Consider the following 27,478-nt stretch of genomic DNA (forward strand, 5'->3'; position numbering starts at 1 on the left):
ACTAGAAGTTGGGGATATCCAATGAAGCTGAATGCTGGAAGACTCAGGAAAGAATGTCACACATCACAGAGTTCAACTATGGACATCACTCCCACAAAATGTAGTGTGGCCACCAACCTGGATGGCTTTAAAAGAGGTTTAGAGAAATTCATGGAGGGTCAGGCTATCAACAGCTACTCGTCATGATCGCTGTGTACTACTACCTCCTGTCTCAGGGGCAGCAAATCTTTGAACACCAACTGCTGGAGCAACATGAGTGGGGAAAGTACTTATGTTCAGCAGCAGACTTCCAGAAAGCATCTGTTTGGCCACTGTGGGAGCAGGATGCTGGGTGATGCTGGGCCTTCACTCTGATCCAGCAGGACTCTTCAGGTTACAAACACTTCGAGTTACTAAACCCAGTAGTAGTACCTCAGGTTGAGAACTTTGCCCCAGGGCGAGAACGGAAATCGCGCGCCAGTGGTGCGGCGGCAGCAGAAGGCACCATTAGCGAAAGCACGCCTCAGGTTAAGAACGGTTTCGGGTTGAGAACGGACCTCCGGAACGAATTAAGTTCATAACCCGAGGTACCACTGTACTAATGTTCTGTGAACACCTTTACATTTGTTCCCCCCCAATAAACACACATTGTTCAATGGCATGTTGAAAAGACGTGCTCGTCATTCTTAATAAACAACTAGCATAAGAATACATTAAGAGAAACAGGGTGGTATCTTTATATGATACACAAGTGTATGTTACAAGAATTCCATCAGGCACAGGAGCCTCAAGGTTTTAAGGCCTCAACATCAGGCCAAGAAAGAAAGAAAGGAAGAAAGGAAGAAAGAAAGAAAGAAAGAAAGAAAGAAAGAAAGAAAGAAAGAAAGAAAGAAAGAAAGAAAGAGAGAAAGAGAGAGAGAGAGAGAGAGAGAGAGAGAGAGAGAGAGAGAGAGAGAAGTGTGGTAGTTTGTACTTAACATCTAAAAATGTCACTTTTAAGTTCTTAATAGAAATTGCTTTTCTTTTTCCTTATAAATCATAATTGCAGGTCACTCTCCTCTCCCCTCCAGAACATGTCAGTTTCTGAGCACAAGGAAACTGCAAACTGCCTCTCTTGGCCAATATCCACCATTTCCCGCTCTTTCCATGTGCACGAGCTCCAAAGCAATGGCCCAGCTAGGCCAAGTCCCTCAATTAGATTTGTTTCATTTTCTTCACATCATAAAAAATCCCAAAGTCAATCTACGGCACCTCACAGCTCCCAGAGAAAGAACGCAGCCCCCAATGCGTCCAGAAGGCTGATGCAGTTGGGTCAGATACACAATGGGGAGGGTCTCCTTTAAACAGAAGAAGCCTAAAAGGGCTTCATAACTACACCAATTAAAAAAAAAACCGGAAAAAAACCTTAGGCATCTCCTTTAGTGTAAAAGGCTGTACAATTGATCCTGGCCTTATGGCCCGGCCTTCCCTCCCACCCTGTCCTACCCTCACCCTTTTTCTGAGTTGGGAGGGATGCCTTAGTGCATGGTGCTGGCATTCGCCACAGCAATAGCTGCCTGAATCTCTCGTATCACCAGAATCCGGGTGAGCATCTGCTCCATCTGCTCTCGACTGATTGGCTGGATGGAATACCAGATAGGGCTGTTGGGAGCCACCACTGGTTCAGGAGTCAAATAGAATGTATCGTTCCGGCCTTTCACGCTCTGGGGGCTGAGAAGACAGAGAATATCGTTAAGCAATTACTTTGACAGCATACACTTGAAACAACTATGAACACTATCTTACAAACATCTGCGTTTTTTCTGAACCGCCAAAGGTTCCACATGTAACACAATACAAAAAGTGACGTCCTGATCATTTCAGCCTCCATTTTACAACAGTTTAAGCTGGCTGTGGCATTGAAGACTAAAACTGGAGAGTTAGGACAGGCCTTCCCATGAGGTTTTCTGCTCTAGCAGAACCCCCTTGCATTACATCTGCAACCCTAGCCTTTGGTAATACATTTCAAAGTATTCGAAAAAGGGTGAATTGTGAGTGCACAGGAATTCAGGTCGTATCTGAAACGCCCAATTTGTACAGAGCATTCTTTACATTCTACACCACAGACTTCTCACACTAACTTGGGGCTTTCACTGGGCTTTGGATATGAAGAGCAAGTCCAAAAAAGTTTTTAAAGACTAGAAACTGCCAGTCACTAATCAACATGTTGGGCACCTTTTCCCACAGTACCACACCAATATACCTCCATCTACAGTGGTGCCCCGCAAGACGAATGCCTCGCAAGACGAAAAACCCGCAAGACGAAAGGGTTTTTCGGTTTTTGCGGGAAAGCCTCCCCCCGCCGCCCGGCATCGGAACGATGTCCCGAAGCCCGGCGGCGGGGCGGGAAAGCCTCCCCCCGCCGCCTGGCTTCGGAACGATGTCCCGAAGCCTGGCGGTGGGGCCGCGAAGCCTGGGCGCGCTGGCAACTCTCCGCAAGGAGCGCTCCCACTGCTTGCGGAGAGGTCCGCGAAGCCTGTCCTGGACCTCTTCTGAAGGCAGGCGGGGGGCAAAAGTCTTTGTCCCCCCTGCCTGCCTTCCCAGGGGCTTTTAAATCGCCCCGGACAGCGGAGAAGTCCTCCGCTGTCCCGGGCGATTTTAAAATGCCGCCCGCCAGAAGAGGTCGGGGGAAGGCGGTTTCCATAGGAACGCATTAATTGATTTTCAATGCATTCCTATGGAAAACCGTGCATCGCAAGACGAAAAACTCGCAAGACGAAGAGACTTGCGGAACGAATTAATTTCGTCTTGCGAGGCACCACTGTATTTTATAGACCTCTGCCAGGGACATGAAGTTCCAGTTTACTCAATACAAAGTGTTTGCCCACTTCAAACATACTATGTTATATACCCAAACTCTTTCCAGTAAAACACAGTGTCAAGAATTATGCAATGCCAGGCATTAAAAATAAAATAAGCTACACTTCAAGCCTCTCAATTTGCATGCCATTAAGTTTGCATTTTTGACAATTCAAGTAGGAAGCATAAGGTAGTCTTCTTTATACAAGGTCATCACTCCAAAAAATAAATAGTTAAGTTTGATTAAAACAGTAAAAAGTGCACACAAACCCTGAACATCCAGATAGTTATCCTTCTGTGGCTCTGGATGTCAGGAACACTTACCATTTGAAGAGGTAGAAGTCATAGAGCTTTATAGGACACCTCAAGGGATTCTCTGGGTTCTCTGTCTGCTCTGCATACATGTCATCAGTAACTGCAAGTCAATCCCAACAATACAGAACATCAGAAACCTTGTAGATGAAGTTGATGTCAGTAAAACCTAAGTAAACCCACAATTTGAAAAGATAGGACACAGCAACACCAATGGCTTTCTTGCTGCAGATGGACAGCTATTCTGTGACCATTAAACAAAGAACACATCCATTGCTACCCGTGCTTTTTTGTAGTTCTGTTTACATTCAAACATAAATATCTCAGTGTGTTGTCTAGTTTTTAGCAAGGAGGTAGGGGTCCCACTTATCAAAAAACATTCCAGGAACAGTTTGGTGGTCAAAGTTTCACCTTCTTTGCAGTAGGATCCATGGCAGTATCATTAATGAAAAGGTTTTCCAGCTGGACTAAAAGGTCCCGGTCTTCAGTTTAAACCTATCTTTAGCTGTTTTATGTACTGTTTTAAAACTATTTATAGCTGTTTTATGGTATGTTTCTAAACTGCCTTGAGGCAAGTGTAAAAGGTAATAAATAAATAAGAAGAAAAAGCAACTGGGGCTCCACAGAGACTCTCTGAATTAACAGTAACAGAACTGTGCCCCCAAGAGCAGCCCAACATAAGTTCAGGGGCATATAAAGCAAGGAAACAAGCACCACTACACTGTCATCTCAGAAGCTTGGCATACCTAAAGATTTTAGATGCTGTTTTGATACATTTGGGTTGTGGGTGGCGCTCTGGTCTAAACCACTGAGCCTAGAGCTTGCCGATCGGAAGGTCAGCGGTTTGAATCCCCGTGATGGGGTGAGCTCCTGTTGTTCAGTCCCAGCTCCTGCCAACCTAGCAGTTCAAAAGCACGTCAAAGTGCAAGTAGATAAATAGGTACCGCTCTGGTGGAAAGGTAAACGGCATTTCCGTGTACTGCTCTGGTTTGCCAGAAGCGGCTTAGTCATGCTGGCCACATGACCCAGAAAAACTGTCTGCGGACTAATGTCGGCTCCATCGGCTAGTAAAGCGAGATGAGCACCGCAACCCCAGAGTTGTTCGCGACTGGACTAAACTGTCGGGGTCCTTACCTTTTTTTTTTGGGGGGGGGGATATATTTAATTAATATTCCATTTTCCAACCACAAACAACTAGCTTTGATATAAGCCTATTAATAACAGTAAGCTACACACATGCACTCATTTCAGTAAATGCCAAGGTAAGACAGCAAAGGACCGTCAATAAAATGTATGAATGCAAAGAAATATTTTTGTTTGCAGAAAGTAAGAGAAAAGCATCATTACCAAAAGAAAAAAATCCCCACTGTGTGCTACAGTTGATCTTCAGGGATGATGGCATCTGCAACAGGACTTGCATCTGCAGATCAAATACCTGTGATATCTCATAAGAAGGTTCCATGATATAGTAAGTCCCAGTCCCAGAAGGTGGCTTTGTAATCAATCACCATCAGCACCAGAAACTGTCTAGCCATACTCACCACCCAGGCTTACTGGGCTGCAAATTTAATTATGAATCCAATTTTTTTGTCTTCCTTTAATCCTGTGGTTCTCTCTCCCTCCCTCGAGAGAGAGCTGCAAAACAAATATGATCAGCTACTTAAAGCACAGCTTTTTTTTTTTCATGTTAAGTTCTACCTTTCTGGCCTGCCTGGTGTATGCCAAGTGCCTTCAGGTACCGGATGCTCGTACTCTTATCCTTGGGATTGGAAGGGTTCTTCTTGGTCTGCCTCAAAACCTTTGAAAAGGCCAACTTCATATGCTGGTCTACTGTTTTCAACAGGAAGTATCTGAACATCAAGTGGAAAAGGTGGAGGGCACAGATCAGTTAAAGATGCACAATAAATCTTAACTTTTCCAACACTGGCAGAAACAAAACAAGGCTCTTAAAAAGCCAACATTTGATGGCGTGTAAGGTTTTTAAAATGTGCATTTATTTCAACAGACATATACAGTTCAATAGACAGCTCATCTGGCATGTTTTATAAGCAATAGTTAGCATCAAATGGGTGGTGTGAACTGAGAAGATGGTCATACAAATCCATGAAGGATACAGCTAACAATGGCTATTAATCTCAATAGCTAAATAGGATCTCTGTATTTTGGGACAGTATAACCCAAATAACAGGAAGCGGCCGCAGGACAGAGCACCAACATCATACTTCTGTGAACTCCCAGAAACACTGGGCTGGACACTCTAGAAACAGAATGTTAGACTGATTGCTGTCAAGCATTCAAAGATTGATTATACTTACACACATACCCACATGTACGTGTGTGTGTGTGTGAGAGAGTGATAGAGAAACTTAGAACAACCACGTAAAGAAGTCAGAACTATGACCATATTGCACACTGGGGAAGACTGAATTTTCCGATAGCCGCCTAGTAAGTTCACTGAAAAAGGAAGACTGGAGACCTACTGGTTCATCTAGTAGTTAACTATGCCAAACTAGCTCTGATAGCTCATACCAAAATGCATCTAAGTAATTCTTCATTGGTAGTTTGTGCTCAAATGTGCACATTAATTCACAGTTCACTAAAGAATAGGCTTCCACGAATAAGGCATCTTTATTAGTACTTACTTTGTGTTAAAAAACATGAGCGTCGTCAGCAAGGTGGCAGGAGAGTGTGCTCCAAGCTGCTTACACTCCCAAAGCATCTCTTCTGTCACATGGTTAGGAAGAACATAGCCTGTGAAGATCAGAAGATAATTTCAACAGATGTATGGAAACCAAGGAGCATCTCCAATCAATTACCCCTAAGTTCCTATTAAGAGAGAAAACTAATTTACAAAGGTTTGACTAGCGACAGCAGCTCCTACATATAGCATACAGTTCAGTTTACAATGACATCAAGTCTAACTAGCTGGTTTGAGATTGCTAACAAATAGTTTGTAACTACAGCTTATTTGGATACAACTCAGAATAGTCCCAATGACACTGATGGACCTAAGTTAACCATGTTAATTACTTTTAGTGTGTCCGAATAGAATGTTTGACCTTATGTAGCTCTGTATTGTTATATACTAAAAAATACTTCATGCTATCTTGTTGCAACTACTATGCAAGCTTACCATTCCACAAAGAAAAAGGCAGAGACATTGGCTTGCCTAACTTATGATGCCCTAAACATTCTAGAACCAGTTCTCACAGGGAATGCCATCTCCTCAAAAAATCAACAACTTCAAATTCCATCTCATCAGAACAGGCTTTAGAAGAAGACCTTTCTCAATTAGCACCCTAAAGCTTTGGGACACATCCAAGAGTTATTCATTTGTGCTCCCGCTCTCTCATGACATTCTGGAAGCAGATGAGGACTATTCTGTTTTGTTTCTGAATGTTAGCCTTACCATACGTTTTCATTGTTTCAAGCTCTGTTATAAAATTCCACCATATGTCATCAGATCAGTACAGAGTTTGGGCAGATGTAAGAAGAGAACCAGATGGCTGGGATGAGCCCGGCAAAAACTACAGCGAAGGCTGCACAATGTGTGCCCAGATGTGGTTCCATCCATATTGAATAATGCAAGCTAGCATTTTGTACTATAGACAATATATTGGAAAGTGACAATATGGGTCCAGCTATATGGCGATACCCGTACTTCTCTGCAGAAAAGCAAGGACAATTTGGGGCCTAGAAGTCTAGTACAAAAAGCCATTATTTGAATTTATTGTAGATTCTTCCTAGGTCAATTAAGGGAGCATTCTTCTTCAAATGTTCTCTGAGGACCGCTATGTCTAGACATACGTCACCAAGCCTATCTGTGGACTGAAGAGTCTCTTACCAAGAGGAGTGACCCGAGGCTGCACCTCCTTGAGCACTTCATGTAACCACTCAGTGAACCGTATGTAATATAGATCAGAAAAAATGTCATCGACTCGCCCGTTTTCAAATAGATACTGCAAGAAACAGTTACACAGAGGTCAGGCAAACCTGCTCCTCATAGAATTTTTTTTAATAAAAAAAAAAATCAGTTAGTTAGACTGTGTGTTTGAAGTGCACATGTGAAACATGAGGATTAGAAATTCTTCACCCCCCCTGCTGACAACAGAGATTAGGAATCACCTAACAAACTCAACATTAACTCTCTAGCTACAGTTTTACTTATCATGCCTTCCTATGTAAATCCCATAGTGCACAACAAACACATTTATTCAAAGAGCCTGAAAGGCTAGGCCATGAAGCACCTGAAACTCAGATTAATGGGATTACTATTTACAAAGCATTAAAGTGATACTGGGCTAATTTCCAGAATTTGCAGCTATTAAAAGTTTGTTTCTATGCATAATGATTATTAGAGTATGTTTAGTAATGTGCCACTCTGAAGATCAGAACAGCATCCAGTCAAGCTTTCTCAAGTGAAAGAGAAAACCAAGGATCTCAGGAGTGGAAGCCAATGTCTGCCTCTCTCTCTCTCTCACTCTAGTCTGGCACAAGAATCCTCCTAGTGACAACATATGCCCAGCATACCACTTTTAACATTGTTTGCAGCAAGGGCTTCCAAAATACCATACCTTTTGAATACACAGGAAGATATAGTACAGAACCTCTGGATCATAGGGTTCACCTTCACTGTTGCGAGCTTCACGAGTCATTAAGCACAGCCCATAATTCAACTCTGCTACAGCAGAGGATATGAGATCTTCCTGGAATCTCAACAGCTGGCGTCCTGCAAACCATGGCACAGAAGGTTACTAATTGGCATTTCTCAACAGAGATGTCTTTTTGTAGACTCAGTCATGCTTTCCCGCTGCAACCTTCCCAATAAGCCTATACTGTCACTTGCAAATATTTCTCCTTGTCCCCAGCATATACAAAGATACCCCAAAATTTGCTTGAAATGGAAACTGAATGGATTTCAAACACACGACTTGCCACTCAGAGAGTAAATTGACAATTCACAAATGGTTGAATATTCCTCAATAACAATGGGAAGGAGTCTGAGGTCAGAATACCAATTCAAAGCATGACTGACATTAGTATCCTTTTAAATCCATATTGCTGTGTCAATGAAAAAAATACTGGGTGCCACAAACATTGCATATAAGCTTAACTGTTTTTAAAGTTAACAAGGCTTTTGTATTTTTATTTTAAACTTAAAACCTAACATACATAATGAAAGTTTGCCTTGCTTTCTAAACACACCAAAACAGATTCAAGAATGCAGCTAAGAATGAAATCAGCAAGAAGAGCAGAGACTCCATCACTTAGCAGAAAAGTTATTAGAGAATGAGCTGAGCTGCCTGAAAGGAAAAGTTAAGTCCTGATCATTAGCAAGAACTCTAGAAACTGTTGATTATAGTGGCCTATACACACTCACTGTATATGATAACCCACCAAAGCCCTTGTAATTCAGCAGCCTATAACACTCTAACTAATCTTTACAAAGCAAAAGATTCCTATTGTTTGAAAGATGGAGCAGTACTTCCCTGCTCACAACACTTACTGCCAATAGGTGCAAGCCTGTTCTGAGCCTCCTTCTCCAGCTCTGCATTTTTAGTCTGTGCCCAGCTCTTCCACACTTCTAGTCCCTCTTCTGGCTTGAGAGAGTGTGGAAGGAGAAGTTCAGGTGAAGGCTGAGGCTGTGGTTGCTGCTCAACTTCAGCAACCTGAACAGTTTGAGCCTGTGGAAAAAAGTCAATTCTGATCACATAGGTATGAAAAGCTTTTGCTTACCAGTACTGTAGCATCTTCCTCCAGTCTGCAGAGCTACTCACCTGACTTCAGTTCATTAGAAGAACTGTACTATATTTGATTTACACCCTGGCAGTTTTAATTGAACGGTCCTCCAGGCAGCTTATAAAATATTTCAATAAAGAGAAGTAAAGATAATAAAAATGGTAATCTTCATAGGAGGTGGGTTCAGGCTGTTTGCTCTTCATTTAATTCTAATGCTCAGAAACCCCTGATATTTCACTACAAATACTGATCACTCTCAGTTCCATGTATTTAGCTTGCTACCTCATGACCACTGTGAACACGTCTTACTAAGTCAAAATGCAGAATCAAAACCCTGTGTAACATAGTGGCTGCTGCCTTTTTAGTTTGTTGCAACTACAGAGGTCTAGTTCAGAGAAGATAATCTGCACGCCCCCCCCCCCCAAAAGACCATGGTTTGTTGTCAAGTTCAAGCATTCCTTCCTCTTCTAATGAGGCCAGTTGCAAAGCAGACTGCTAATTTCTTAAAACCAGTTTTCCATAAAGTTACTTCAATTCTGGTTTCTGGGTTGCTGTCAAACCAGTTTCCTAGTTCAGACATTACTATAAACTGATTTACGAAACAGTCTTTGCAGCTGGGTACAAGGAGAAGATGTCAACAAACGCTGAATAATTAGGAGATAAAACAGAGTGAACAGATTGCCCTCTGCTGGGGGAAAGCTGAATGCTAATCATTTTAGAAAATACATCTGCTAGCAAACACAGAATCTGAAGGTCACAGCATCATCAGTTCTAAGCACACCCACAGTTCTAAGTGCAATATTTCCATTAGAATAGATTTTTGTACAAGGCGGCCCTGTGCCTAAGAGTAGCATACTATAAAGGTGCCCTGCCAAACTGAGATTTTGTATCTTAGTGCTGGCCAGGCAATTATTCAAGTTTTCAGTTACAATCCTTTTGACAAAACAAGACAATAGTAATAAAACAGAAGATAAGGCTACCTACCTACCTGGATGCAGACTACGATCAGAACAAAACAATATGATAACAAAACATGAGAATGCTTTGATCCTTGATTATACACACTTACCTAAAGCCTTACCTAACCAAAACAACAGTGAATAAGGCTAATAGCTTACATTTGTAAGTTTTAATACAGGGGTCAGCAAACTTTTTCATCAGGGGTCCAGTCCACTGTCCCTCAGACCTTGTGGGGGGCCAGGCTATATTTTTTTGGGGGGGGATGATGCAAGAGTACCATGAGCCCCAGTGGCTGCGTACCTATGTCTTGCAAGTGGGAGGGGCTGGTGGCGGCAGTGGAGGGACGATGAGCGGTGCGTGAGAGGGGCTGCTTAAAATGGCAGCCGCTTGAGCGCTGCTGATGCTGGCACCAACAAAGCCCATCCCCCTTCCTCCTCTAGGCAGGGCGGAGAAGCCAGGAGGAGGGAGGGAGGAAGGAGGCACCGCCACTTCCGTCTGAGGGAGAGGAAAAGAGTGCGAGCACTGGCGATCCATGTGGCGATTCCTGGACCGTCCGCAGGCCGGATCCAGAAGGCAACTGGGCCTGATCCAGCGCGCGGACTTTAGTTTGCTGGCCCATGTTTTAATACTTGACCCCCTTCCATATTTGACATGCCTAACAGTGAGAGGGTGAGAAGGCATAAACATTTAGAAGTTTGAATAGCTTAACTGAAACCTATACAAGACTGATAGCAGTGCCCTGCTCCCAATTTCCTATCATCCTTCTCTTCTACTTTTTCCTTCCCCTCATATCCCACATTTAACATACAATTCATTCATTTTAAATGGTGCATTTTCAGTTCAAGAGGAATTGAGCTAGTATTCTGACATTATGATAAAAGCCTCTAAAGCAGGTGTGGCTAACCAGTGGCCCACCAGATATTATTGAGAATACTTCCACCATTCCTGACCATCAGTCAAAATGACTGGGGGCAGTGAGAATTGTTATCTGAGCTGGGACACAGGTTAGCTCTAAATTGTGATCAATATATGAGATCTTATAGTAAGAATACCCCAGCAGTTTAAAAAAACAAAATAAGAAGCCCATTCCACATTGAGCCTCTGGATCAGCAAATTCTGCCTACAAGAAGAATGCTGAGTCACAATAGCTCCGCAGCCAATCTCTGGGCTTAATTTGAGCAGGCTGAAGTATTGGCAATTTTGAAAAAAGGACTGGCTATCAATAGAAGATAAGGGCAGTAGCTGCCACATGATTACGCCAAACTCTGCCTCGATTTTGTGCCTTCCTCTACCCTAACAGTCATTTTGTGACTGATGATTCTCAGTAATTTTCTGCCCTCTCAAGTAAACACTGAGGGTAGTAAGTTTGAGAACTCCTGCTCTATTTTAAACTACTCAGGTTAAAAGCAACAGCAGCCAAGGAATCTCCTCAGTTTTTATTATCTCAAAGACCCAACTCTAAAAGTTGTGATCAGAATAATTTCCCTAGAAAGATACACGTGCACCTCTAAACAATAATAGCTTTTAATTTCTATTGCCTTTCTTCACCATGCCTCATTATTCTTCCTGGCTTTTTTCTTCTTGCTTATCCTTTTGTTAGTCTCAAGAGCCATTCTGTTTTAGCTCCCCATTTACTGAATACAGTGGTACCTCGGGTTAAGTACTTAATTCGTTCCGGAGGTCCATTCTTAACCTGAAACTGTTCTTAACCCGAAGCACAACTTTAGCACATGGGGCCTCCTGCTGCAGCCATGCCGCCAGAGCACAATTTCTGTTCCCATCCTGAAGCAAAGTTCTTAACCCAAGGTACTATTTCTGGGTTAGCGGAGTCTGTAACCTGAAGGCTATGTAACCTGAAGCGTATGTAACCCAAGGTACCACTGTATATAGCTGGTACTTTACCAAGCAATGTTGAGGCTTAATAAAAGTTACTGTTGTGTAAGATCAATTCTCTAATGTGAAAATTGTTCCAGTGGGGTAGATGGCACACAGAAAGTAGTCTTATTGAGGACTAAAGAAATGCAAGAAACAACATGGGAGTTGAGAAAATTTGGCGATGCTACTGGACCCAACAAGGATTGGCCTCAGTAAGTCTAGAACAAAAAACTTGCAATCTTCTACATGCTCTAAGACAACATCAAAACCTTCCTAAAATCCCATGGGCTAATATCAGAGTAGCTGTGGGAATCCAACACTCGCACGTCAGGCTGCAAGGTATGTTAGAGAACCACAAACATGTTACATTTTGCTTCCTAGCAAAATTTTGGCACAATAAACAGAGAATAGAGAAATCCAGTTAAGTTCATATTTCACTGGAAGTACTCAAGAGCTTAGAACAAAAAAATTCTACATGTAATTTCTTAACTGCATTTGAAAATTTTGAACCAGTGGTAATCACTCCTAACATTAACTCATAGTGGAATATTTCTGTCAAAGTGTATTCCGTTATAATGGCAACTGTAGCCACACCCTTTTTTTTAAGCACACCACATATTGCTGTATGGACAACTGAATTATGAAGCGAGTTTAGAATGAGTACAGCATGCTCTGTCATATGCCATTCCATATATGGGGTGAGGCATATTTTCAAAGGCCACGTCACCATGTATTTACTAAAGAACCTGTTCTTACTTCAACCAAAACACCACAACCCTGCAAATTCACATATATGAACCTCACTAACACATACAAAGGAGGGATTGCAGTTCCAACAGGGATATGCTTTGTATATAGCCCGAGGTACAATCCATGATGCGGGATGCGGGTGGCGCTGTGGGTTAAACCACAGAGCCTAGGGCTTGCCTATCAGAAGGTCGGCGGTTCGAATCACTGGGACGGGGTGAGCTCCCGTTGCTTGGTCCCTGCTCCTGCCAACCCAGCAGTTCAAAAGCACATCAAAGTGCAAGTAGATAAATAGGTACCACTCCGGCGGGAAGGTAAACGGCGTTTCCGTGCGCTGCTCTGGTTCGCCAGAAGCGGCTTAGTCATGCTGGCCACATGACCCGGAAGCTGTACATCGGCTCCCTCAGCAGTAAAGCAAGATGAGCGCCGCAACCCCAGAGTTGTCCGCGACTGGACCTAATGGTCAGGGGCCCCTTTACCTTTACAATCCATGACAGATTTCAGACAAGAAGGACTCTCTCAGTAACGGCACCCGACTCTAGAGTTAGGGTTTTGCAAATCAGTGATGTGATTTAGTCTCAACACAACCCATTATAATGGCAGCTAATAAAGCTTAATGATTAGCCCAACAGAAGATTTAGCATAAATATTAAGAGATTGGAAAGGCGAGAATGCTTGCCTTATGTACACCATTAGAATTATGAAATACTTAAATGCAGGGGAGGAAGAAGTACAACACTGTCCTCCTGCATCCTAGTGTAATATTAACCCCAACCCCATTCTGCCATTCCCAGAATAAGAACAAAAAATGTTTCATTCACCCTGAACAGTAATAGATGTCCAGTCCCAGTCCAGAGTTTCAAATCTGGGAATCAGTGAAATTTATACTAATTCAGCATTTCTGATAGTTAGCACCCTGAGGAAGGACCATTTACCTTTTGCAATTTACAGAGTTTGGTCCAGCAGTCTTGAATGCTTTTTAAAAAAACACCCTCGGGTTGTTGTTTTTGCAGAAAACCATTTGCAGAAACACAAGAAACACATTACATTTCAAAACGTGCAGATAAGTTTCTGCACAGTTCTTTACAGCAGGAAAGAGCAGAATATCTGTGCCCCATGCTGCTACCTGAACCCCTAATGCTGAAAATCCTCATCGTATGCCCACCTCTCAATACAAAATTCTGGAAGAACATCCAGCTGCATGCAAGCTGAGTAACTTTACATAAAAACAAGGTACATATTACTCTGAGTAAAGTTTTGCTGTCTTTGCACACTGCAGACAGTTCTGCCCTTGGGCTAAGCCACTGCTCTCTACATTTGGAACACTCCACAGTACAGACAGGTTGTTCATTAAAGTAGTTTACTTACAGAGCAAGTAACTTGCAGCTGCTGGTGTTGCTGCTGCTGCTGCTGCCCCTGCTCTTGCGGTGTGGACTGCTGCTGCTGTGGGTCCCATATATGGACCGTCTGGGCTGTATTCTGATATGTCCCTGCCACTGCTTGCACTGCCACTGGAATGTGGATATTGCCATTCATAAACTGTGCTGGGAAAAGGGAGTTGGCAAGGGTTTGCACCACTTCCTCATGAGAGTTTTTCACTACTGATGCACCTCCCACCATCTTATCCTTGTCATCTTCCAGCTTCACAGTGGCTAGGGCCGTCGGGGAGCCACTGACATGGACGGCATTGTAGGCCTCCTGGGGGATGGCAATGTGGGTTATGTTTTGCTGCTGCAGGTCGCCACGTGGTTGCGCAGAGTAAACAGGGATGGTCCAAGTCTCTCCAGTAGGGCTGGTTATGGTCCCAGTGGCACTGTACAGGTGGGCGCTATCCACCGTTAACAAGTCCGGCCTTAACGATACATAACTCTGCTGCTGGCCTTGGGGGATGGCCAGGACTGTGGCAACCGGCTGCCCTGAAATAGCATATGACACAGTAATAGGCATATCCACTTTGCGCTTCTTTACTGGCTGGAGGACACTGGCGGTGCTGATCCTTCGCTCGCCTTCGCGTGGCGAGCCCTGTTGAGATGGAGGAGGGGAAAGTGCCCCAACTGTCTGGATCTGGATCTGCTGGCCCCCAGCAATAGCCTGTCCTGCCACAAGCTGTGCCTGGATTTGCTGATGCTGCATATGTTCCTCCTGTATTTCGCCACCCTGGATTTGCTGAGCAGTCTGCACATGCTGCACCTGGATCTGAGCTGCCTGCAACTGAGAAGGGCTAGGACTCTGAAGCGCTTGACCCTGTATCGTCTGAGGTGCCGGCTGTTGCGCCTGACCTTGGATCTGCACTTGGACCTGTATGGGCTGATCTGAGGCTTGATGAACAGTGAGCTGGGGAGAAAGCTGCTGAGTGGAGACTTGCTGAGGGGACTGCTGAACCTGAACTTGCACCTGTAAAACAAGGATCCAAAAGTTAGCATTCATTAACTCCAAAACTACTGACTCTTGTGATTAGGCCAAGGAGAAAGTATAATATAAATGAACTGTCAGCTGGGTATCAGAATGTGGCCATACATAAAAAATAGTCATTTCTGTACACTTGGGGACCACCCAATATTTCAAATTAATTTGTAAATTAAGGCAAGAGAGAAAAACTTACAATATCCCAGTGAAGAATGAGCACTCTTAGCGGCCTTCAACAGCCACAGAATGTTGAAGGCAGCTGTACATCAGATTTTGACTATGAAAGAATTTAGTGTACTCAAGCTTGTAAACAGCTCACATGCAGCTGGAAAAGGGCTGGTGGCAGCAGAAATTGGGATCAGAAAATGTGCATCTGAGGCTAAATAACTCATCTTCCCTGCACTATATGTGGAGGTTTGGGAAGAGAAGTTGGGAGAGAATAGACACTTTTTCAATTTCCCACTATCCAAAAAAAGCACTCTGGTTTGAAGCAGGCAGTAAATTTCTAGTGATGTCCAGAAGAGCAAGGGATGCTTTCAGAATGACGATAAAAGGAGACTTTCCCCCAACCACTCCAACCAGCCACCATCCCCAGGAGTCCTGAAAAGCACTATGAATCTTCTATTCTAGGATGGCTTGAGATCTGAATAGCACCTTCCCAGGATACCATAAACTTATTATTCAGACAACATTTTCTTATAAATGTGTGTATGTAGTTAGAACTTCTCAAAAAGGCATAAGCTTAATAGTACAACTATAAGAAAATGGAAGGAATGGATTTCCTACAGAGACATCTTGCTATACTGGAAGAAAGTGTTTTTGAATGAGTATAATGCAATAAAATTGTAGTAAGAAGTGATAGCTGAAGCACTCAATAAAACTTAAGAAATTCTTACTTTTTTTTAGTAATAGTAACACATATAATACTTAAAAGCCTGCAACAGAGGCAGTAATACTTTCCAAACTTCACATTATTGTCCTCTTGTAAACACCAAATTAGGGGCAAATTCTTACATGTGTTTCTGGCACTGCATACTCCTATGGGAAATGTAATGGTGCACTTTTGTCTGAAGTCACAAATCTAACATGGTAACTTTATGTGGAAAACCTGTGAACAAATTGCTCCCCAAATTAAACAGAGGTGTTTCTTAGAAGATTTTAACATTTACAGGTCTTTAATTTACAAACTACTAATTTTTCTGCAAATGTGTTGAGTCCCAAAATATTCTGCAGATACCACCCACAAAAATAACTACTGGTGGAAATACTAGATATAAAAAATTAATATAGTAATGAGAACATGCTATCTATCACTCAAAACTCTTATGCTAATCTTGAAATGCAGAAAAGAGAAACAGTTAAAAGCAGAAAACGGAAAGGATAGCTGATTATCCAAAGACCAGCTAAGTTAATGTAGAAATAAGTCAAAGCAAAACCACATTTCTAGATATGATAAAAAATGCTCTAAGTCAGTTATGAAACTGACGAGAAGCAGCAACAAATTCTGACTTAATCACAGCAGTTTCCAAATTCCATAATAAGACACAAGTGTTGAACTACATTCTATATTGTCAGAGCTGCCTCCAGGTCCCAGCTCACAGAGGACCAACGCTAGCCGGTAGTAATGTACAAAAGTCTTTATTGAGGTTCAGTTTCATTTACAAGCCGCAGCGTGCAGCCCTACGTCTGAGTCTCCACCCCCTGTACACCAGTTTAAGACTCTCGCTTTACTCCACCTTTTCCGTCTCTCCTTTCTCCTCTGGGTCCTTCTGCCCCCCTGTGTCTCCTCCTTCCTGGACTCTTCTGACGCTGATCCCCCGGACTCCTGTCCCTCCTTTCGGCGGGCTTTAGGACCTGGCTCCCTACCCGGGCTACCCACTGTGCCGCTCGCCTGTACATTTGAACTTGGCGCGCGCGTCCAGCTTCCAACCTTCCTCTCAACCGTTTCCTCTCTCTCGGATGAAGGCGTGGCCAATCCTGACTCATCTCCTCCCGCTGGCAGTGAGCAGCCTGATCCCGATACCTGGGACTCCTCCCCCCTACTGCTCTCTGGTGGGGAAGCTGGTCCTGATTTCCAACTGCTGCTCTCTGAGTCCCCTCTGGTCCCTTCTTCCTGGGGTGTTCCCCTAGGCAACCCCCTTGCTCTGACCATGGGAGCCCCTTTCTGTGAGTCTTCCGATTCGCTGGAAAGACTCAGAGACCTCGGACCACTGTCATCGCTTACGTTCCTCCCCTTCACTCTCCATTTCCTCCCTCTCCTGTGCCTCTGCTCCTGAGCCCCTGACATATATGCTCAGTTAACTGAACATGCTTAAAATCTAGGGTTTATCCCAAATTAGGATTTTGGGATTAAAGCTGCAGAATTCAAGAGCTCCTTTTTATAAGCAGTAAGCTCTCTCAGTGCCACATGTATCAAACAGTTTACCTTTTTCTGTCCAGCATGTGTTGTCTAATTTAAACTTCACTGACCATTTTAAAAGAAGCTACCAAGCACATACTTACATTCCTATCACACACAAGATTTGTGAAGTTCCCTTCACTCACAAAAAGGCTCCAAATAGTTTTCTATGAAGATTAAAGCAATCTGTATGTAGAATATGAACTAATCCCACCTAAACTCTACACAGGCAGTAGAAAGGAATGTGTCTGTAATAATCCTGCTGGTCAAACCAAAGCATAATCAGACAGACTTCTCTCATGTCCACTGATATAATCAATACAGAAGCATTTGCTGTTAGTTTCCAGCTATACATGGAACATAGAACCAAAGTGGTGGTGGTGGTGAAGGAACACGACAAAAAAGGTCTCCTATTGTTTCAAAGATACTCTCAAAGCAAAGGGGGTGGAGTGACAGAAGAACAATCTAAGAATAGTTCACAAATGCATGCTTATCACTCATGGCTGCAGCATCAAATATCAAACAGACTGACTTTTGTGCTAACTCAAACAATGTTTTTAGTAAATAATAGAAATTCAGCTGAAAACCAACAAATTTGAGTAATTAAGCAATGAGAAACCAAGCTACGTATATGCATGTATGAAGCAGGAATACTGTGTAGTCAAACTGTTTGGGGGAGCCTATCAAAGCAAACAAGTTCAAACTTCCTGAGCTTTATTTTCATAGGTGCTAACTGCTTATCTTGTTCTTAAAATTAGACAGCTTCCTGTTAGTTTAATAAATATTTAACGAGGCACCTTCTTACTCCTCCTTAAGACAAAGCTTTGTATTGTTTAAGCTCCTTGCTGCTTGGGCATAGGCTTCATTGCTGGCAGCTCCTTATTATCTTACATATAAGTGTATCTCAGGAAGGTAGTGAAACTGGTTTCTTCTGAAGCTTAGAAAGGACTACAAGCAAATATCACGCTGCAGGCTTGTTTGTTTATAATGCTGTGCTTCAGGGCAGACTGTGGGATGGGAAACACCTTGACTGCCTATACCTTGGATCCCGAACGCCACAAACCCAGAAGTGAGTGTTCTGGTTTGTAAACGTTCTTTGGAACCCAAACGTCCGATGGGGCTTCCACAGCTTCTGATTGGCTGCAGGAGCTTCCTGCAGCCAATCAGAAGCCGTGCTTTGGTTTCCAAACTTTTTGGAAGTCCGGAACTGATTCCATTCGACTTCCAAGGTACGACCATATAGATGTCATTCAGCAGCTTTAGTGCTCATCTGTGAAAACTTTCTTTCAGGTACCTGACTAGGAATGCCTTACATGCACATGGAGAACAAGTATAGAATCATATGAACTAAAAAGGAAGACTAGTTTGCTTTAATCCTCTATATGATACACAATTCGTACTTTTGATAAAATTTGGTATCAACTTATAAAATCATTTCGCACTAGTATTCCTCAATTCTATTATGCCTTACTGCTAATATGTAAGTGCCCCCCCCCAAATCTTCAGCAGCCCACAGGTGCTTTTATGAGTTGCAACAGTTTTCATATTTGAAAAATAAAATGTATTTTATCCAGAGACAAGTTTAAGTGCCAAACCATATACGCAGTTGGACACTCACAGAACATTTTCTTAGTCACATTTAGCTTGGCCCAGAAGGTATAATGGCAAAAATGGTACACATCACAAATTCAGAACTATTTGTCTTTCAAAAAGCAGTCCCATTTTTTTAGTCGTGCAAAGGCAACCCAACTCTGAACAAAACAGCTCTGACAATCTTTTTGTGTCTGGAATTGGGTGGGTGTGCTAATTTCCCCAAATGCACATTCCTATATCATTCTCTCACATCATGGTGATGGTAACTATCTGTCCATAGAACCCCCTTGCCACACAGAGTTGAATCAATTTTTATTTCATATTTGAGGGCAGAGTAAGAACATTGTAGTTCAATACTTAAATTAAGTTCAATACTTAAAGTGACTATAGTTTTATATTTCGTGTTTACAAAGAAATGTAATATGCAACTAGCTAATGCAAAATAGCTATGTAGAGTAGTCAATACATTGCTTATGCATTGCTCACAATGAATGAAATCCCCAGTGCTTTCTGTTTTGTATTGCATTATACTTCAGTGCTGCTGTTTTTTAACTGGATTGTATTCTTTCGTTATAATTTATTTTTAATGGTCTGAAGAGGTTTAGAGCAGCAATATTTGGAATACCTTCAAGCTATACAGGGTCCGATGGAAAAGGTTCGAATAATTAGAGTGTTGTTCAACACCCTCATTATTTCATCTATTAGATATTTCTATATTCTGTGCATCAATAGGGTGTTTTTTTTAAAAAAAAAGACTGGCCTAATCCTAAATTTAAGCATTCAGTATACCCCAACTGATTCTTACACTGATTCTATCTATATATCAGTGCCAGGACTATCATATGCTAAGTTCACTATTATAGATAGATGGTTGAAAGTGCAAATAGCATCCAGGCAAGGCAACATAGCTAGAACTCAAATTTCCAATGGATACCTACAGCTGAGTGTTATGCCTAGGTATTGTTGCATTTAATTAAATGTCAGGGGCACCTAGGTTTGCTGAACAAGACCTGTTTTTCTAATGTAAATAAAACTCTTTGAAGAAATCCAAATGAAAGCACTAGCCTGTAACTGTTTACACAGTAGCAAAGAGCCATGTACTTTTGATTCACATTAGGTTTCATAATACAGAGAAATATAGGATTAGTCTACTAAGATCTGAAGCATGACTACATTTTCTGCTAGTTTGTTATTGTCTGTACTTCAAGTTAAACACAATATGGCCACAAAACACGTGTTTGCTTCAAGTAGTATAATAAAGTAAGGTCTAACTTCCTCCATGGGAAAAATTAATAATTCCTAAATCAAGGGTGAACTAAACTGCTCACTGTGTTTCCAATTACTGGGGACTGGCAGAATCAAATAAGAGGAGTCAGTATTACAAATCTAAGGTTAATCGTCCCTGTTACTCAGATTCATGTATGTATGCAATTATAATTCCATATACAGTAGGAACTGGCAACCATAAGGCCATAAGTAGAATTTGGCCTTGGGTGACAGCCAATTGACCCCAGGAGTCCTACTGCCAGTGCTGATGCAGAGCCTTAAAAGAATCTCTCCACAGTCACTATTCAAAATGTAAAGCTCAATGATGGCAGACTCAAAACTTTTGTGATCAGGTTTATGTTGATTGAATTCAGTTAAGGGTTGAAAGGGAAAGGAAGAAGACAGAGAAGTTATGGACCTGAGTGCTAGACAAGCCCTAAATGGCTTGGATCCAGGCTATCAGAAGGGCTGTACCTCCTTGTATGAGCTTGCCCGGGCTTTGTTATCTTCAGGGGAGGCCCTGCTCTTGGTTCCACCATCACAGGTAAATTTAGTGAAGGCACAAGGGAGGGCCTTCTGAGTGGCTGCTCCCAGATTGTAAACTCTCTTCCATGGGAGACGAGGTTGGCCCCCTCTCTGCTTTCCTTTCACCAGCAGGCAAATGCAAAGTTCCTAAGGAACGCATGACTCAGTTATGAACACTGAATCATATAAGTTACAGTAAGCCATTTGTTTTCCATTAGGTATTCATCAGAATGATGGGTATTATTGGTTTAAATGAAACACTAGACGCAGTCAGGAAGTTTTGCGCAAATGTGCTTTAAAAGTCACTTCTGCAGAAGAATATGTCTGCAAATTCAAGATACACCAGGCATTTGAAAGAGTGGCATTTGGGAAGTAAAGTTAAAATTGATTTGCCTTATTCCTGTGCTCTTTGGACTATACAGTCCTCTTAATAATTTATCTTATGGTCATGTTTGCTTTTAAAGAACATTCACAGATATCCAACACTGAGAGGACTTTCCCCTTCCTCTCCTCTGCAGCCCCACGCATGCCCAACATTTGGACAGCTGAATATCACCCAAGTACTTAACACAGGTACTTTGTGCACTATGAAAAGAAAAAGCAAAATTAGCAGGGTGGAGAAATTTAAATTAAGTTTCTGATTTGAATTAGATTGCTCCATGTAACAGATATATAGAAAACTAAATAAAATCTTTAACCTATCTGAGCGACGAGCAAAAACATTTGTACCTAACAACTACATTCTTTTTCAATTAATTTGTTTTGGAGGAGAGAAAATGCAAGGAGTATGTCTCTACAGTTGTCTATGAAAGCTGCCCAGAGCACAAATTCCTGCATGCTTTTATGTATGAAAGCAGCAAAGAGTAAGACGTGCATCCTTTTAAGATTACCTGAACTTGCTGGGGTTGCTGCACTTGTATTTGCTGCTCTTGCTGTGTTTGCTGCTGGACGCTTGTTGTAACTGGGCAAGCAAGTTCAAGCAAAGATCCAGCCACTTCTGTGCTATCTGTGTAGATGCAGTTGCCACCTTGCTGGTATACCATGGTGGTGGTAGCAGCTGTCTGCTGAAACTCCTGTAAGGCTTCAGGACCCTTGGAGGCAAGGGAGTCCAGGAATTCCTTCATCCTATGCTGTGGGATCGTTCGTGCTTTGACACGGATGTATTCTTCAAAGGAAATGGTGTTATCCAAAGAATTATTCATATTGCAAGGTACTCAGGATTCCTTAAAAGAAACAAAGCAAGTCATTACAATTACACTCTAAGCCACTCTCTCTACATTTCTGATGTCTTTATCAATAAGGTAGAAATATTATTTGCGTCATTCTGACTACGCACCACAGGTTAATTTATTGAAAAGTCATGCATAACAGACACATGCAGCTTTCTATTAAGATCCACTAATCTACAAACCCATTGTCTTTCAATGAGAACCTCAACTCAAGGCAGAGTCAAGCCCAATCCAAATCAGAGGATTAAAGTCTCCACTGATATAGGGTACCCTCTGTAAGAACTGGGGAGTTCCCACTAGGCATGGAATAAAAGTTTTTGTTGTTGTTGTTGTTGTTTTTAAAAAAGGTTCCACAACTCCAACAGGCTACTGATTCCCCTGAAATGTTTGTCTCCCTGTGCATGCAAAAAAGGTAACCATTCCTAGCAACGTAGCATAACATTGCTCAGCATCCAAAACCAAGTCACAATGGTGCAAGGACAGGAAAATCTAAAAGGAAGTGGGGTGGGGGGAGAGGGAAGATGAGGGAATCCCTCCAGAAGGTTCCCAATTTCCAAAAGGGAAACATTCAGGCTCTGCACAGGTAATTCTGATTCAGAGAATAAGTGGATCATTGCTCCAAGTAAAGAGACCTTCCTTTTTGTGGATGCTCTAACACATTGTTTCATGGCTTCAGTATCAACCACACACTAAGTAGAAATGATTCATCAGGGCCTGGAAATTTTGCACAAGTGTACAATTTAATGCCTAAATGATCTCAGCTTCCATTAAACATGCACACCAAGTTTCTATTTAAAGTGTGGAAGGGTCAGCACCCAGCGAAATTTCAGGAACTGGGAAGGACTAGTAGGATCTTATTGTTTAGCCTAGTATGTATTCTAATGACTAAAATAATTATGCAAAGCAAGGTAATCAATCTGCATAGCTCATACAGGCTAGAGTATTTTTTTTACTGTATACCCACTGAGTCTTGCATAAGATTCACTAAATCTGCAGGCTGCAAGGCCTCCTTCAATTGGTGGGCAGGCCACAGTGATGAAGTTTTCATTAAGCAAAATTAATTGTTTTGGCAAAGGCTTTGCCAAATCTATTGACTTACAGTTGAACAACATAGGCCATTCAAAAAGTCCAAAGATTTTGGAAAATAAATTCAAAGTAAATATATATATATACATTAGGTTGCCTAATATTTTTCATATTACAGTCATACCTTTAAAGTCGAATGCCTTGAGAGTCAAACATTTTGGCTCCCAAACGATTCAAATTTGGAATTGAGTGTTCCAGTTTGTGAACGTTCTTTGGAACCCAAACGTCCAACACAGGTTCTGCGGCTTCCGACTGACTGCAGGAGTTTCCTGCGGCCAACTGGAAGCTGCATGTTGGTTTCCAAACGTTTTGGAAGTCAAACGGACTTTCGGAATGGATTCCATTCGACTTCCAAGGTACGACGGTATAAGTATGGAATTTGTGTTTCCTTATGAAAAATATGAAATGGGGTGAAAAATGTATACAGAACACACACATCCCTGGTCAATACGCATAAACCCTGAGAAGCAGGATTTGTTTATAAGCGTTGCTAATAATTCTGAACGCTTAACAGTACTGAGTGACAAGGCGTAGCAACATACAAGCCAGTTTCTCACTCATAAAGCATTATACTGTAGTTTCCACTACCAAAGAAATTCTGCAATTAAAGAGAAATGAAAGCTCAAGAGAGACACTGCCACAGTTACCACACAGTGAGAAAGCCTGAGGTGAGAGAAAAGTCATCACTTCAATAATCACTGAAGTGAAGCCACCCAGCATCTAGGCATTTATTTGTTCACATTAATACATTTATTGTACAAAGGTAGCCCTGCATGCAGTCGTATCACCTCTAGACCTGCTCACAAGACATATATATACAATAATCACCTACAGTGGACTACTGTAGGACTCAAACACATGTCTCAGATTTCAGCTACCATTGAGACCAGAAGATGATGTCTGGGCCCTCTATCGAATTTCTTGTTTTGAAAAGTCAAGTAGACGTCTCTGGCCCTGGCTACATATTATTTGGAGCACCATGAATGCTGCTGCCCCATGGTGGCTCCCTGCACTACTCTTGGTATCATCTGCAACTTCCATCTACATTATTAGGATGGAACATACCATGCCAGCAATGAATAACCAAATTGGGTCGAATTGGCATCATGGTATAACTACATGATTCACTCTGTGAGGATGGAAATTGCAGTTATTAGCAATCATCATGTGGCAGCAACCATCAGGAAGGCAGCAAATGCAGTACTCCATGTATAAATGAGGCCCCAACAATTATGTAATTTTCAGGTGGGATCCTATGCAAATTACGAGAGTGATCTAATTTATATATTTTATTATATATAAAATAATACTCATTTTACCTGTATTTAGAAAGCAAAGCCAAAAACTTTGAAACTGCCACACTTGCACAATATTGTATCTGTAATTGGCACCCATTCATTGTTGCTATTGAATTTATGGAAAATTTTCTGCAGAAAAGTAAAGCACTAGAAACTTTCCCACAGATCATGGGCATCAATATCACACCAAGCAAACCTAAAGGAATCAATTACATTTAACGTACATGAGGCCCAATTGCTACAAGAATAGTTGCAAACTTGCCATGCCAGATACATCATCAGATGCAGATGGATCCAAAAAGTAAGAGACCCAAGCCAAAAATGTAATTATGTTTTAAAAATAAGACACATAAATTGACTGCCGCTGTCACGGAATGTTTTTCAAATCAGGCCTATTTAATAGTTAAAGTTTAGATGGGCAGAATATACACATTGCTTAGAGAAGTCTTTATATTTAACTAATAAATCTGATCTACTTTTTCTAGAAAGTTGTAAGTTAAACATATTGCTCCCATATTTTAGCCACTTAAGTATTCAAATTAAGATGCTTAATAAAAAAGATTCCCCACTTTTCCAATCAAGATTCCAGGTGGCAAAAACGTTCTGGCTGTGCAAGGCAGAACTAATGATGCTATTCCCTTTGCTGCTGACCCAGTAAACACAATTCCCCAACAGCAAAGGAGATTAAATCTAACATTTTGACACACTGCTTTTTCCAGCAGAAAAGCATTTGGTGGCACTGGCTAGAATCAGCTGATTCTAGCCAAAGAAGCAGCCTTTTCAAATGCATTGCTGTCACAGAATGGGGTAATAATTATCAGGTTTAATATTGGATCTCACACTGGAATAAAATTATACTCCAATTCCAAGCATACCGCTCAGCCCCACTTACTCAAGGGAATTTACATTTAATCAAGCTGCTAAGGATAGTCAGATTCTGGATAAGGATAGTCAGAGTCTGTGTGTCTCCCTTGCCCACCGCCTTAATTTTGCAATTTTTGCAAATTTTAGGAATAGCCAACAATGGAGACATACGGCTGGATTTGAGGAATTAACCATTCTATATTCCTTCTTCCCATAAGTCCTAGGTGCAAACTGAAACCTGTATAATATGAGGTTCATTTAAATGTCTACTACCTCCCACATTCCATTTAGGACTCTGACCAGATGCAGACAAAGTAGTTTCCCCAGTCAAATAGCCTGATAAACACTATTTTGTGGGCATTTGGGTTGGCCTAATGGAAGGCAATATGGATTCTGGAACATTATGGCTATCAAGACACTGAAGGAGTCATCATTATTTTCAAATCAGTGGATTTTGAAATGCAGACCCTTTTAGTTTGCCTCAATCTTATGTAAACGGATAAGATTCTGAATTACTTAATAAAGTATTATTATAACGTTGGGAAATATTCACGGGCCCCATTTTCTAGGGCTAATATGATTTCCACAAATATACTAGCTAGAGAATGTCATACAATATTCAAGAGCCTGCCTTTCAAAGTACAGTGGTACCTCAGTTTAAGAACAGTCCGGTTTAATAACAATTTGGTTTACAAACTCCGCAAAACCAGAAATAGTGTCTTGGTTTGGTTTGAGAACTTTACCTCGGTCTAAGAACGGAATCCGAACGGTGGAAGGGCACCAGCAGTGGGAAGCCTCATTAGGGAAAGTGTGCCTTGGTTTAAGAACGGTTTTGGTTTAAGAACGGACTTCCAGAACGGATTAAGTTTGTAAACCGAGGTACCACTGTACCTTTAAATATGATTAGGACCTAAGATCTTAATTTCTATTTCCATGAAGTTATTAAAGGGTGGATCACACATCTCATACTTTTGAGAACCAATGATTGAAATAAAAATAAAAATCTGGCCTAACATTATAACTTGCCTTTTTCTGCCACCGCTTCAAAAAGAAGCAACAGCAAGTCTAAATTGTTTGACAGAAGTTACCCAGAAATATATTTTTCCTTTCCTGTAAATCTTGACACATCCAGACACATTATACAGTAAGGGTTGATAACTCTCTACCTCAGAAGATTTGACCAACTCATGAAATACTTTACCACTGCTTCTAAGATCCTTTTTCCAATTAAATACTGGCGAACAGTTGAAATTCACAGTTACAGTATTTTCCTACCTTGTCCACACCTTTGTAACCTAATGTAATTTACTGGTAGGAAACAACTTTTCTTTTCACAGGTGCTACTGTCACTAACACTGTTTCATAAAACTGAGGCAGATTAGTAGTTAAACATTTGAACCTTTCATTTACCAAATATTTTAGAAGCAGCAAGATGAATTCTGGGGGAAGCTTAGAGCGGTATAGGACAAAAGTTGACAAGAATTCTACAATGGAAATTTGCTCACCCCAAGTTGAGCCATCACAAGCTATTTTACCTCCTTGGAATCTTCCAGTCTTGAAGCAATCACCTTCTGTTATATAAGTTACAAGCACCAGTGAATTGCAGGAGATATTCTTCAGCCTAGTGTCACTGTGCCAAGATACCATCCAGAAAAAAGTAATGCACATCAAGTGCGTTAATGCTTTAGCCAACATCCATAAATATAGAAATGCATTTATGTTAATGATACCATTGCTGCAGAAATCATATATGAATCAAAGATCAGTTGTTTGTTTACTGAGCTTTCATCCTTACATGACCTTGGTATAATGTGCATTCCATCAACTTTCAGGAAAAACTGAAATAAATGATATGTAAAACAACAACTTCTTCCTAAGGAAACAAGTATTCCTTTATCTGCATTTTCATGTAAATATTAAATCTGGAAAGTCAGGCCAAGCCAACTGATTAGCAAGCAGTTAGTTCTCAGAACTTAAACGTTATTGAAAGCACACACATTTGTAGTATGCAGACAATCTAAACTCACCAGGCACCATGCTGTATGTATTTCTGATATTCGTGTCCTGAACTCTTTTAGACTCGTGACATTCTGGAGAAGACAGAACAAAGAAACCCTTTCCATCCCCACTTTAATTGTATTTATTTAAGAAATATAAAGGGAGAAGACAATGTTATATGACAAAGTTGGCAGAGATGTGAAGCCCCCCCCCAAAGTCCAATCCCTCACCTTTCCCCATTTTTTCACATTTCTAGCTACTTCATTGTTTTTAAAAGGCAATTCTAGAGCTTTTCTAATTCCAGTGCCTTTTAAGAAAATAAAACTAAAATTTGGGATGAAGCAAGTTGTAGTCAAGCAACATCT

The 27,478-nt window shown here is 41.5% G+C and overlaps 1 protein-coding gene across 3 annotated transcripts in view; it reads right to left on the reverse strand.

Moving 5' to 3' along the window:
• Positions 1-640: 640 nt before the first annotated feature.
• The window catches only part of QRICH1 (glutamine rich 1), a 28,513-nt gene continuing 1,675 nt past the window's right edge, over positions 641-27,478 (reverse strand). For 2 of the 3 annotated variants that reach the window (XM_081901763.1, XM_081901765.1), the window contains exons 2-10: positions 21,529-21,861; positions 13,819-14,844; positions 8,636-8,813; positions 7,704-7,858; positions 6,974-7,088; positions 5,772-5,880; positions 4,828-4,979; positions 3,142-3,232; positions 641-1,689 (exon numbers count right to left, since the gene is read on the reverse strand). In XM_081901763.1, coding sequence (XP_081757889.1) covers positions 1,497-1,689; positions 3,142-3,232; positions 4,828-4,979; positions 5,772-5,880; positions 6,974-7,088; positions 7,704-7,858; positions 8,636-8,813; positions 13,819-14,844; positions 21,529-21,840 — 2,331 coding nt within the window. In that variant the 5' untranslated portion in view covers positions 21,841-21,861 and the 3' untranslated portion in view covers positions 641-1,496. Of the gene's footprint in view, positions 1,690-3,141; positions 3,233-4,827; positions 4,980-5,771; positions 5,881-6,973; positions 7,089-7,703; positions 7,859-8,635; positions 8,814-13,818; positions 14,845-21,528; positions 21,862-27,142; positions 27,206-27,478 lie in introns of all 3 variants that reach the window. The other variant, XM_081901764.1, reaches the window with a different exon arrangement.

This window comes from Podarcis melisellensis (assembly GCF_964234715.1).
Source record: "Podarcis melisellensis genome assembly, chromosome: 2".
Classification (NCBI taxonomy): Eukaryota; Metazoa; Chordata; class Lepidosauria; order Squamata; family Lacertidae; genus Podarcis; species Podarcis melisellensis.